Here is a 14,348-nt window from a genome sequence, read left to right as displayed (position 1 = left end):
CAAAATCCGTAAAAGGCTGCACCTGAGCCCTTTAAAACGGGCGAAACCCATTTAATCATGGTGCCAAAGACATATTCGCGACGGCTCATATGATACCCTTATACTGGGATTGCAAGAGACTTCTGCAAAATTTGAAAAAGGCTGCAGCAGAGACCTTTAATACGACTCAAACAACTTATATAATGGTGCCAAAGTGATACTATCTACGGCTTATGCTATGCTCTTCTTCTGGGATTGTAACAGAGCCTACCGCATAATCCGGAGAAGGCAGGAGCAGAGCCCTTTAAAACAGTAGAAACCCCATGTGTTCCAGTGCCAAAGGCATATTCGCAACGGCTTATGCTATTGCCTTCGACTTGGATTCTAACAGAGGCCACCGAAATATCCGTAAAAGGATGCACCTGTGCCCTTTAAAACGCGCGAAACCCATTTAATCATGGTGCCAAAGACATATTCGCGACGGCTCATATTATACCCTTATACTGGGATTGTAACAGAACCTGCCGCATAATCCGTAAAAGGCAGTAGCAGAGCCATTTAAAACAGCAGAAACCCCTTGTGTCACAGTGCCAAAGGCATATTCGCAACGGCTTATGCTATTGCTCTTCGACTGGGATTCTAAGAGAGGAAACCGCAAAATCCGTAAAAGGCTGCACCTGAGCCCTTTAAAACGGGCGAAACCCATTTTATTCTGGTGTCAAAGACATATTCGCGACGGCTCATATTATACCCTTATACTGGGATTGTAACAGAGACGTCTGCAAAATTTGAAAAAGGCTGCAGCAGAGACATTTAAAACGACTCAGACGACTTGTATAATGGTGCCAAAGTGATACTATATACGGCTTATGCTATGCTCTTATACTGGGATTGTAACAGAGCTTACCGCATAATCCGGAAAAGGCAGTAGCAGAGCCCTTTAAAACAGTAGAAACCCGTTGTGTCACAGTGCGAAAGGCATATTCGCAACGGCTTATGCTATTGCCCTTCGACTGGGATTCTAACAGAGGCAACCGCAAAATCCGTAAAAGGCTGCACAGGAGCCCTTTAAAACGGGCGAAACCCACTTAATCATGCTGCCAAGGACATATTCGCGACGGCTCATATTATACCCTTATACTACAATGGCAAGGAACTTCTGCAAAATTTGGAAAAGGCTGTAGCAGAGACCTTTAAAACGACTCAAACGTCTTGTATAATGGTGCCAAAGTGATACTACCTACGGCTTATGGTATGCCCTTCTACTGGGACTGTAACAGAGGAAACCGCAAAATCCGTAAAAGGCTGCACCTGAGCCCTTTAAAACGGACGAAACCCATTTAATCATGGTGCCAAAAACATATTCGCGACGGCTCATATTATACCCCTATACTGGGATTCTAACAGAGACTTCTGCAAAATTTGAAAAAGGCTGCAGCAGAGACCTTTAATACGTCTCAAACGACTTATATAATGGTGCCAAAGTGATACTATATACGGCTTATGCTATGCCCTTCTACTGGGAATGTAACAGAGCCTACCGCATAATCCGGAAAAGGCAGTAGCAGAGCCCTTTAAAACAGTAGAAACCCCTTGTGTCACAGTGCCAAAGGCATGTTCGCAACGGCTTATGCTATTGCCCTTCGACTTGGATTCTAACAGAGGCAACCGCAAAATCCGTAAAAGGCTGCACCTGAGCCCTTTAAAACGGACGAAACCCATTTAATCACGGTGTCAAAGACACATTCGCGACGGCTCATATTATACCCTTATACTGGGATTGCAAGAGCCTTCTGCAAAATTTGAAAAAGGCTACAGCTGAGACCTTTAATACGACTCATACGACTTATATAATGGTGCCAAAGTGATACTATCTACGGCTTATGCTATGCCCTTATACTGGGATTGTAACAGAGGCAAGCGCAAAATCCGTAAAAGGCTGCACCTGAGCCCTTTAAAACGGGCGAAACCCATTTAATCATGGTGCCAAAGACATATTCGCGACGGCTCATATGATACCCTTATACTGGGATTGCAAGAGACTTCTGCAAAATTTGAAAAAGGCTGCAGCAGAGACCTTTAATACGACTCAAACAACTTATATAATGGTGCCAAAGTGATACTATCTACGGCTTATGCTATGCTCTTCTTCTGGGATTGTAACAGAGCCTACCGCATAATCCGGAGAAGGCAGGAGCAGAGCCCTTTAAAACAGTAGAAACCCCATGTGTTCCAGTGCCAAAGGCATATTCGCAACGGCTTATGCTATTGCCTTCGACTTGGATTCTAACAGAGGCCACCGAAATATCCGTAAAAGGATGCACCTGTGCCCTTTAAAACGCGCGAAACCCATTTAATCATGGTGCCAAAGACATATTCGCGACGGCTCATATTATACCCTTATACTGGGATTGTAACAGAACCTGCCGCATAATCCGTAAAAGGCAGTAGCAGAGCCATTTAAAACAGCAGAAACCCCTTGTGTCACAGTGCCAAAGGCGTATTCGCAACGGCTTATGCTATTGTCCTTCGACTGCGATTCTAACAGAGGCAACCGCAAAATCCGTAAAAGGCTGCACCTGAGCCCTTTAAAACGGGCGAAACCCATTTAATCATGGTGCCAAAGACATATTCGCGACGGCTCACATTATACCCTTATACTGGGATTGTAAACAGAGACTTCTGCAAAATTTGAAAAAGGCTGCAGCAGAGACCTTTAAAACCACTCAAACGACTTGTTTAATGGTGCCAAATTGGTACTATCTACGGCTTATGCTATACCCTTCTACTGGGATTGTAAAAGAGGCAACCGCAAAATCCGCAAAAGGCAGCAGCAGAGCCCTTTAAAACAGTGGAAACCCCTTGTGTCACAGTGCCAAAGGCATATTCGCAACGGCTTATGTTATTGCCCTTCGACTGGGATTCTAACAGAGGCAACCGCAAAATCCGTAAAGGGCTGCACCTGAGCCCTTTAAAACGAGCGAAACCCATTTAATCATGGTGCCAAAGACATATTCGCGACGGCTCATATTATACCCTTATACTGGGATTGCAAGAGACTTCTGCAAAATATGAAAAGGTTGCACCAGAGACCTTTAATACGACTCAACGACTTATATAATGGTGCCAAAGTGATACTATCTACGGCTTATGCTATGCCCTTATACTGGGATTGTAACAGAGGCTACCGGAAAATCCGTAAAAGGCTGCACCTGAGCCCTTTAAAACGGGCGAAACCCATTTAATCATGGTGCCAAAGGCATATTCGCAACGGCTTATGCTATTGCCCTTCGACTGGGATTCTAACAAAGGCAACCCTAAAATCCGTAAAAGGCTGCACCTGAGCCCTTTAAAACGGACGGAACCCATTTAATAAGGGTGTCAAAGACATATTCGCGACGGCTCATATTATACCCTTATACTGGGATTGTAGCAGAGACGTCTGCAAAATTTGAAAGAGGCTGCAGCAGAGACCTTTAAAACGAATCAGACGACTTGTATAATGGTGCCAAATTGATACTATATACGGCTTATGCTATGCCCTTCTACTGGGATTGTAAAAGAGGCAACCGCAAAATCCGGAAAAGGCAGGAGCAGAGCCCTCTAAAACAGTAGAAACCCCTTGTGTCACAGTGCCAAAGGCATATTCGCAACGGCTTATGCTATTGCCCTTCGACTGGGATTCTAACAGAGGCAACCGTAAAATCCGTAAAAGGCTGCACCTGAGCCCTTTAAAACGGACGAAACCCATTTAATAACGGTGTCAAAGACACATTCGCGACGGCTCATATTATACCCTTATACTGGGATTGTAACAGAGACGTCTGCAAAATTTAAAAAAGGCTGCAGCAGAGACCTTTAAAACGATTCAGACGACTTGTATAATGGTGCCAAAGTGATGCTATATACGGCTTATGCCATGCCCTTATACTGGGATTGTAACAGACGCTACCGCATAATCCGGAAAAGGCAGTAGCACATATCTTTAAAACAATAGAAATTCCTTGTGTCACAGTGCCAAAGGCATATTCGCAACGCCTAATGCTATTCCCTTCGACTGGGATTCTAACAGAGGCAACCGCAGAATCCGTAAAAGGCTACACCTGAGCCCTTTAAAACGTGCGAAACCCATTTATTCACGGTGCCAAAAACATATTCGCGACGGCTCATATTATACCCTTATACTGGGATTGTAACAGAGACTTCTGCAAAATTTGAAAAAAAGGCTGCAGCAGAGTCCTTTAAAACGACTCAAACGACTTGTATAATGGTGCCAAAGTGATACTATCTACGGCTTATGCTATGCCCTTCTACTGGGATTGTAACAGAGGAAACCGCAAAACCCGTAAAAGGCTGTACCTGAGCACTTTAAAACGGGCGAAACCCGTTTAATCATGGTGCCAAAGACATATTCGTGACGGCTCATATTATACCCTTATACTGGTATTCTAACAGAGACTTCTGCAAAATTTGAAAAAGGCTGCAGCAGAGACAATTAATACAACTCAAACGACTTATATAATGGCGCCAAAGTGATATTGTCTACGGCTTATGCTATGCCCTTATACAGGGATTGTAACACAGCCCACCGCATAATCCGGAAAAGGCATTAGCAGAGCCCTTTAAAACAGTAGAAACCCCTTGTGTCACAGTGCCAAAGGCATATTCGCAACGGCTTATGCCATTGCCCTTCGACTTGGATTCTAACAGAGGCAACCGCAAAATCCGTAAAAGGCTGCACCTGAGCCCTTTAAAACGGACGAAACCCATTTAATCACGGTGTCAAAGACATATTCGCGACGGCTCATATTATATCCTTATACTGGGATTGTAACAGAGACGTCTGCAAAATTTGAAAAAGGCTGCAGCAGAGACATTTAAAACGACTCAGATGACTTGAATAATGGTGCCAAAGTGATGCTATATACGGCTTATGCCATGCCCTTATACTGGGATTGTAACAGACGCTACCGCATAATCCGGAAAAGGCAGCAGCAGAGATCTTTAAAAGAATAGAGACCCCTTGTGTCACAGTGCCAAAGGCATATTCCCAACGGCTTTTGCTATTTCCTTCGACTGGGATTCTAACAGAGGCAACCGCAGAATCCGTAAAAGGCTGCACCTGAGCCCTTTAAAACGTGCGAAACCCATTTAATCATGGTGCCAAAGACATATTCGCGACGGCTCATATTATACCCTTATACTGGGATTGTAACAGAGCCTACCGCATAATCCGGAAAAGGCAGTAGCAGAGCCATTTAAAATAGTAGAAACACCTTGTGTCACAGTGCCAAAGGCGTATTCGCAACGGCTTATGCTATTGTCCTTCGACTGGGATTCTAACAGAGGCAACCGCAAAATCCGTAAAAGGTTGCACCTGAGCCCTTTAAAACGGGCGAAACCCATTTAATCATGGCGCCAAAGACATATTCGCGACGGCTCACATTATACCCTTATACTGGGATTGTAACAGAGACTTCTGCAAAATTTGAAAACGGCTACAGCTGAGACCTTTAATACGACTCATACGACTTATATAATGGTGCCAAAGTGATACTATCTACGGCTTATGATATGCCCTTCTACTGGGATTGTAACAGAGCCTACCGCATAATCCGGAGAAGGCAGTAGGAGAGCCCTTTAAAACAGTAGAAACCCCTTGTGTCACAGAGCAAAAGGCATATTCGCAACGGCTTATGCTATTGTCCTTCGACTGGGATTCTAACGGAGGCAACCGCAAAATCCGTAAAAGGCTGCAACTGAACCCTTTAAAACGGGCGAAACCCATTTTATCATGGTGCCAGAGACATATTCGCGACGGCTCATATTATACCCTTATACTGGGATTGTAACAGAGACTTCTGCAAAATTTGAAAAAGGCTGCAGCAGAGACCTTTAAAACCACTCAAACGACTTGTTTAATGGTACCAAAGTGGTACTATCTACGGCTTATGCTATACCCTTCTACTGGGATTGTAAAAGAGGCAACCGCAAAATCCGAAAAAGGCAGCAGCAGAGCCCTTTAAAACAGTAGAAACCCCTTGTGTCACAGTGCCAAAGGCATATTCGCAACGGCTTATGTTATTGCCCTTCGACTGGGATTCTAACAGGGGCAACCGCAAAATCCGTAAAAGGCTGTACCTGAGCCCTTTGAAACGGGCGAAACCCATTTAGTGATGGTGCCAAAGATATATTCGCGACGGCTCATATTATACCCTTATACTGGGATTGTAACAGAGAGCTCTGCAAAATTTGAAAAAGGCTGCAGCAGAGAGCTTTAAAACGACTCAAACGACTTGTATAATGGTGCCAAAGTGATACTATCTACGGCTTATCGCAAGCAGCACACAATATTGGGCCCATATTGGCTGAAAATGGGCAATACGGGCCCCATATTGCCCGCGTACGCCCTATATTGACTGAACAGAAAATGGTACATACGCGTGTTGCACAAATGCCCAAGCAGCACGGCAAGATTGAACGTTGAAGAGTGTGAAATATCCAATTCACTACATCGTTAGATCCAACAACTTCCCGCAGATTATACACATTGTTCGAAACAGTCAACGTACGTCGCAATCCCAACGTTCGCTAGAATTCGACAACCCAACATTCCACGTCTCCAAAGTCGCCGTCATCTTCCTTCGCGATGCCAATGCGAATCGGTTGAGGCGACTGAGAGCAAGCGGGTTGCTTGATCGAAATCACGCGTCTTACAACTAATGCGCATGCGCGACAGCCCGAACGGACGTTTCATAGGGCTAAAATGCCGCTGGTTGCTGTAATGATAACTAAATTGCGGCAGGTCAAGTAAAAAACATAAGTGAAAGTGAAGTGAAGTAAAAAACACAGTGATGGCTATTCTGTAAAGTTATGTGATTTCAAGTTGCTGCAAGCAGCGTGAATTGCTCTGCCGTATGTCCGTCACTGTCTCGAAAGTGTTTCGCTCCTTTGTATTCTCGGAGCGGGTTGGAAATTGTTAATCCACAGAATATTGCGATCCCAATGAAGGCTTCTGAGGGATCTTTGGCATTGGGCTCCTTGATAACGCGGTCCGCCCTTGGGTTTGCTGTGTCTTTGAACGCGCGGCCGATAACAAGGTCGTCGGGGCCGTACCGCTTGCGGTGCTGTTTCGGGAAGATCTTTTCTTGATCCTTGGCATTGTCAGTTCCTATTGGAACTGCTTGTGTCCTTCAGCAAGTCGGGCGTAGCACCTATTTTTCCTCATGCTTTGTTATTACACGGACTCCCCGTTGGTGTTATCGCAGAAATATTGGCAATATTGGCACAAAATCGGCTTGCCAATATGGACAGCCCATATTGGTCCAATATGGAGCCTGGTTGCACTCCCCATATTGGTCCAATATTGGCAGCCCATACTGGACCAATATTGGCGTGCTGCTTGGGATGCTACGCCCTTACACTGGGATTGTAACAGAGGCTACCGGAAAAGGCAGCAACAGAGCCCTTTAAAACGTGTGAAGCTCCTTTAGTCATGGTGCGAGTCATGTTTCCCCTATACCTGAAGAGGTCGCGTTTGACAAACCCTCTTCCAAAATGACCCTCGCAAAGCTAAAAAAAATGTGTAAAAGGCTATCAGATTTGGGGTTTAATATCATTTGATATAGAAATAATTACAAAGATGTCATAAGCTAGTTTTGTTAAGCGGATATGTGAAACCTAGACTTCGGAGTTCCAGCCCTGTGCCACTATCCCCTGTTGCAGTCTGAGAGGAAGCGTTTGACAAAATCGTTCCCCAAACCGCTCTCGTCACGGTCAGATGGTCAATTTCATTAAATTCGGTGCTTAATATCATTTTATATAAAAACTATGTCCTAAGCTGATTTTGTAATATGAATATGAGAAAAAAAAAGATCGCGGAGTTTGAGCCCTGTACCTCTTTCCCCTGTTGCACCCTGCGAGGTTGCTTTTGACAAAATCGCTTCCAACGGCACTTGCGAAGAACAAATGATCAATTTGAGGAATTGTGGGCCTAATATCATCTGATGTAAAAGTGATATCAAGGATGTCCTAAGCTGATTTCGTAATATGTATATGAGAAACTAAGATCGCGGAGCTTGAGCCCCGTACCTCTTTCCCCTGTTGCACGCTGAGAGGTCGCGTTTGAAAAAAACACTTTCACAACGGAACTCCTCAGGGCCAAATGGCGAATTTTATCAACTTCGGCGCTTAATATCATGTGATATAAAAATATATCAAATATGTTCTAGCTTGATTCCGTAATAGGTATATGCGAAGTTAAGATGACGGAGCTTGAGCCCCATACCTCTTTCCCTTTTCCACCCTGAAAAGTCGCGTTTGATTAAATCACTTCCAAAACGGCACTCGTCAAATGGCAATTAGATCTACTACGGCGCTTAATATCATGTGACATAAAAATATATCAAATACGCCCTAAATTGATTTCGTAATATGTATATGTGAAATTAAAATAGCGGTGTCTGAACACGGTACCTCTTTCCCTTATTGCGCCCCGAGAGTTTGCACATGAAAGAATCGCCCCCAAAACGGCACACGTGAAGGCCAATTGACCAGTGTGATGAAATTGGGGTCTTAATATCATTTGATATAAAAACTATATAAGAATTTCCTAATCTAATTTTGTAATATGTATATGTGAAATTAAGATCACGGAGTTTGATCCCCGTGCCTCTTTCCCTGTTGCACCCTGAGAGGTCGCGTTTGAGAAAATCGCTTCCAACACAGCACACGCGAAGCCAAATGACCAATTTGGTCAAATTGGGGTCTTAATATGATTTGATATAGAAATTATATAAAAAATGCCCGAATTTGACTTTGTAAGATGTATACATGAAGTTAAGATCGCGGAGTTTGAAGCCCCATACCGCTTTACCTTGTTGCACCCTGAGAGTTCGCGTTTGACGAAAGAAGTTCGTTTCAAGAACTGCACTCGTCACCGCAAAATGGCGAATTCATCAACTTCGGCGCTTACGACCACGTGAAGTAAAAATAAACTCAAAGATGTCCTGAGCGCCCGAAACGACTTGTATCATGGTGCCAAAGAGAAATCATCAGAGGCTTAGGCAAAGGCAAAGGCTTGCCATTCTCCTCGTATTATAACAGAGGCGAACACAAAGTTCGGAAAAGCAGCAGAGCCCTTTGAGACGTGCGAAACCCCATTATTAATCTTGGTACAAAGGTATACTATTTCCCCTGTTCCACCTTGAGAGGTTACGTTTGACAAAATCGTCTCGGAGCCATTCACCCTGGTCAGTGGCGCCCCCCGCTAGGTTACACATTCGTTTTCGTCCTCCCGACCCCAATTACGGGCTTCGACAATGAAACTTCGCCCGCTCCCCACAAGCCGGGGTCTGGATCCGCCCGTGGCACTGAACAATTTTATCATGTTGCATAGTTTCATATCAAAACGATATAAATAGTAAAATTCATTCTTATATAAAGCAATCCATGTTGCACAGTTATGGATTCTGCGAGCCGTTTGGAGATCCGCAAAGAAGGCCCCTTCGCGTTTCGAACTCCTCCGTACGGTCATAGAGCCTTAGCGCATGCATATTACGATGATACTGGGTCGTGGAGCGCCTTGGAGGGGAGTCATGTGTCTGTCGCATCTTTGAAGGCCCTGGGTGCATCAGGGAGTAACGCTTACAAGTCGTGCTGCGGTTGGGATGTGACATTCACTCAAAATAGGAGATGGCATTTGAAGAATTTGACTGCATTTGTCGAAAAATCAGAGTCTAAACATGCGCCCTCTGCAAAAGTCAACGAATTCCTCGTAGACGTAGATTTCGTAGATTTCATTTCATTCAATTTGCCAGGGTGCACTAGATTTATATTCCGTTAGCGCGATTCATGTTTACAAGGGTTCGTTACGCGGTGTTTAATCCGTCTTATGCACGCTGACATCAAAATTTTTATTCCCTTGCGCTGACAATTGCATACACGCAATTTTTCACTGCAAAGCCGCCTTCCCATATAGCAGCGGAGCATAGCAGTGAAGCGTGCCGACGGTACGGGTGGCGAATGCTGCGAACGAGCTTCTGTTCATATGAAGCTTCCATGTTCGACATACGGTAGAGACGCTGCTTAACGGAATGAAAAATCCGTATCATATCTTAGGATTGAAGAGGACAAGGTCAACACTGCTGGTCTCCTCGTCGTGAAGTGGTAATAAATCATATTACTAGCTTGATTAACCAAATTGGTTCACCACATCCGTCTACTTAAGGCGACATACCTTTGTGACAAAGACAAATGCGTATTTTTGCTTGGCAGGCTTTGTACGTGACAAATGGATTGATATTATATATATATATATATATATATCAATCAACGTCAGTTAACGGTCAGTTATCAATCAATATCAGTCAACGTCCCCCGCGGAAGACCGTGTGTCTGAGCAACTTGTACCGTTCCACCAAGTTGTCACCGTCTGTGGTCGGCTTTGAACCAGCGATCTTGGGATCAGCAGCTGACACGCTACTGACAGAGCCACCAAAGGCGTCTGTACAAGTATTGTCTGAATCGTGTACTGTATCGTAGAAGTGGCACTGAGGTCTCAAGTCAAGTCAAGTCAAGTGGCATCTGAGGTCGGATTCACAGACACGATCGCAAGTAACGACAAAATGCGCCTAAGACGTCGCTGCCGGCGACGCGCGTACGATGGCGTCGTAAGCGGGATTCACAAAGCTATCGAAGTGGGGAGCGTACACCTTTTTTGGAGGAAGAGAGTTGCTCATTTCCTGTCATGTGCAACTCGGAGAGAAACACCCAACGGGTGCGAGAGTATGTTTTCGCCATGGTAACGATGACAAAAATCTGCAATCGTACCAATAATAGCCGTCTCGTTAGAAGAATAAGTCGTCCGTCCCCAACTACCAATACTACACGCGCTCTCGGTCTTTCGGTAGCCATTATGGATGCCATGCGATCACAGGCGAAACATGTTCGACAACCCAATTTGTGTCACACCCCCCTTCCCAAACACACGGTGGGGATTCTGTAGGGGGGGGGGGCGCGTGGCACCCATATTTGCAGCTTTTCTGGCTTTTTTGCGTTTTTGGCAGACAATTTGGGGCTGTTACAAGATTTTTTTTTTGGGAGGGGGTGTGTCTTGTGGGGTGTAGAGGATGCTTGTAAAATCCCTGCGACCCGATTTTACGGAGCGCAAAATTTAAGAGCTTGTTGACGGTTGACGGAAGCAAAAAGTGCGCCATTGACGCTTCGGGGGATGGTCCCGAAGGGTCTGTGCCAAAGTGCAATGCGTGGGCGCGTATTACGGATACCTTGTTTGCCGTCTCCAAATCCACCGCTGCCAAGTACGCCGCCCGCTTTCCTCGTAAGACCGCTCGGGAGCTCTCATAGGATTCCGACGTAAGTTGCGAGGATTTTGCGACGCGCCCCCTTGGTGAATCTAGACTTCGTTGTAACGACCGAGTTACGACAGATTCCGTCTACGAGTTTTTTGTGAATCCGATCCCTGAACTGCGCTACAAGATACGAGTGATGTGCCTTAATTTATTGTTCAGTACTCCGCCTAAGTAACTAATGAACTGATCAGACGTCGGTCACTACCGTCCCGACGGCCGTAGAGCGTTTCGACACCAGTAGCACTGACGGTGCCGGAGCTGGGAAATCCTACCTTTCCTACCCCCGAAATCGTACCTTTGATAGAGAAACGAGGGTGAAGTCCTCCACTGAACGAAATACAGGACAACAACAATGACAAGAAGGAGCCAAACAACACAGACGCAGACTTACAACACAAATTTAGTCTACGAAGAGCAGGAAAACTAAAGGGAAATCATGGAAAATGAAACGTGAACAAGGGATTGCAATGCACAGTGGCTGCACAGGTCACGCATGGTTTAGATAAGTAATATCCCGTACTTGAAATTCAACGGATGGCGCACTCACACAGTCTTCTTATTCGTTATGGGTCGTGAGATCCCGGTACATCCATCTGGAACGGTAATCCCTGAATCTCGCAATAACCCGACTTCTTCCTAACATAGGGCCGCATGCACAGGCTGACCAGTGGATTGCTTCCTGCCCCTGATATTAGAGAATTTTTATGTTCACGGAGCCTATCATTCACACACATCCCCGTCTGCCCTACGTACGACTTGCCACAAGTCAATGGAGTGTCATACACGATGCCCCTGCGATATTCCCCAAACTGTTTCCTGTGGCTGATCGTGGCACGAGGATGCTGTCAGCCCCTCTCTGTTCACCCAAGGGCACAGCCCGCCGAGTTGGCCTGCACAGTCGGCCACCAACACGTTCTGTAGCTTTTTTTATTTCGTGAGACACTCTATGCACGTATGGAACCATCGCTATTCTTGAACGCTCTTCCTCTTCCCGCTGCCCCAAAGTCCCACGCCTCACCTTCCGCAGGAGAACCTAAGCAATGCCACTCAGCGTGACCGTAGGATAACCGGCCATTTCTGGTCATTAAACTGGGACATCAGGCTGGTACGGAGCTGGTGAGCGGTCCACTCATCAGGGAATCAGGGACAGGAAGCCATCTCGCGCTCCACTGCGCAGCCTGTGGCTGCGGGCCTGTGTTAGGGAGCGCTCTGGTTATAGTCCGATACAGGGATCACCAGAGAGGTATACGAGGCTCTCACGACCCATAACAGACAAGAAAGCTGTGTTAGTGCACCATCCATTGAACTTCGGGGGCGGGAGATTGCTTATCTAAACGCATGAACTGTGCAGCGTCTGTGCCTTGCATTCCCTTGTTCCCCTCTCATTTACGTCCCTTTCCCTTTTGGTTTCCTGGGTTCGCGTTGTTAGTGGGCGCCTGTGTTTTCTGGTTCCTTCTTGTCCTGGTTGTTGCGCTGCGTTGCGTTCAGTATTTAACAACTTGAAACACTTTCCGCGTTAACTCAAATCGTCCGCCTCCATGCAAAGACCCCGTAGAACCCCTTATATTTTTCTGGCTACGCCACTGGCATATAGTATTTGGACGACACGATCCGACAGCACTATTCCTCTGCAATTTCCCCACGCAAGACTTCGCGTGACGCCGAACCGTATTTTCCCCGTAACAATGTAAGACTTAACGTAACCGTTTTCCCCCGTAACTACGTAAGAATGTAAGACTGCGTTGTAAGACTTACAAGTGGCCCAGTTCGTGTGCAACAGTGTGAATGCCGATGTAGCTGAGTGCCGTGTCTTCTGCGAGGGCGAAGCTGTAGCCCGCCCGGCAAAGTCCTCCCAAATAACCAAGTCCTTTGTAATGAAACGAAACAGTGAGGGAAGATGCACCACAAGGCCAGTACAAGGGTACGTACAATTTGAAAACTGCAAGTGAAAACTGCATTTCTATCAAACTTTGAGCGCCAATGGTTCTCTCCTTGCCATTGCTTCGTAGTTTACTTGAAACATTGCTCCGCTGTTCAAGTATAATTCTAGTAGCATTTTGTCATCATTTAAGTCATCAGAGTGCAACGTCTTCCTTTTTCGTTCTGGTATTCTCTTGAGCTGATAGAACACTCAGTAACCATTAAGGGCTCTCCAGGCATATTGAATCGAGTCAAAGCCCGAAGGAAGACGACGCGCCGCCGCTCACATGGATGTGCATCGAGTACAGGGCGGATATTGTGTCACGCCGGGTCATTATAGAAAATCAGAGGTCAACTTCCTTTCTTTCTGGTTTCTGGTGTTCCGCGACATTCGCACCGAACGTGAAAGCGCCGAGAACGTAGCGTCCATGCACCGTCCGTGTCACGTGTACCTGACAATGTATCTTGCCCTACGGCTGCAAGTCCTGTTGCTGCTGTCAGTGGTGACTATTTTCTCTATCCAAAGAAGAGCGTGGCTCTGAATTCCATCACGTCAACCCTACTGACAGTAGCATACGGTGTAACTGATCCGCAGCGAACACCCTACTGTAATTTTTTTATTAAATAGTTCTACTATATGGCATGTTATAGCCTTCGCGTACATAAGGGATAGCGTTGGTGGTTACGCGCACGCGCAAAACATAAAGAGAGGTTCGCGCAGCGCGTTGAACAACCACGCTATCCCTTAAGTACACGAAGCTGACAGCGTACGATATACTAAAACTCACTATTTTCCCTCTATGGGCACGTTCTCTTTACATGCAACGCGCATCCACCGTCTCCATCCCCCTGTGTTTCGTGGATTGAATCCGGGTTCGATGCAACAACCATAGTTCGGTGTTTTGAGCCTTAAACAAAATACAGAAGCCGACACTGAAGATTTTTGTTTAAGTTTAATTTGTACAAGCTTTCGCGTGGGGATGACGCCGAAATAAATCATGTAAAAATAAAACGTTTAAAAATAAATCTCTTAAATATCAAATTTGCAAAATAAACTCTTCAATATAAATCATGAGAAAA

At 45.6% G+C, this 14,348-nt stretch overlaps 1 protein-coding gene across 2 annotated transcripts in view; it reads right to left on the bottom strand.

Moving 5' to 3' along the window:
- Window positions 1-14,348, bottom strand: part of LOC135368769 (venom metalloproteinase antarease TserMP_A-like) — a 186,602-nt gene that overhangs the window by 75,681 nt on the left and 96,573 nt on the right. Inside the window, exon 10 of one of the 2 annotated variants that reach the window (XM_064602280.1) lies at window positions 13,104-13,215. The exons of the other annotated variant lie outside the window; for it this stretch is intronic. Within the exon in view, the coding sequence (XP_064458350.1) occupies window positions 13,104-13,215 (112 nt within the window). The remainder of the gene's footprint in view (window positions 1-13,103; window positions 13,216-14,348) is intronic. 2 annotated transcript variants of the gene reach the window in all.

This window comes from Ornithodoros turicata, chromosome 1 (genome assembly GCF_037126465.1).
Source record: "Ornithodoros turicata isolate Travis chromosome 1, ASM3712646v1, whole genome shotgun sequence".
In the NCBI taxonomy this organism is placed as follows: domain Eukaryota; kingdom Metazoa; phylum Arthropoda; class Arachnida; order Ixodida; family Argasidae; genus Ornithodoros; species Ornithodoros turicata.
The sequence above is the reverse complement of the archived record's forward strand: the minus strand, read 5'-3'. Positions and strand labels throughout refer to the sequence as shown.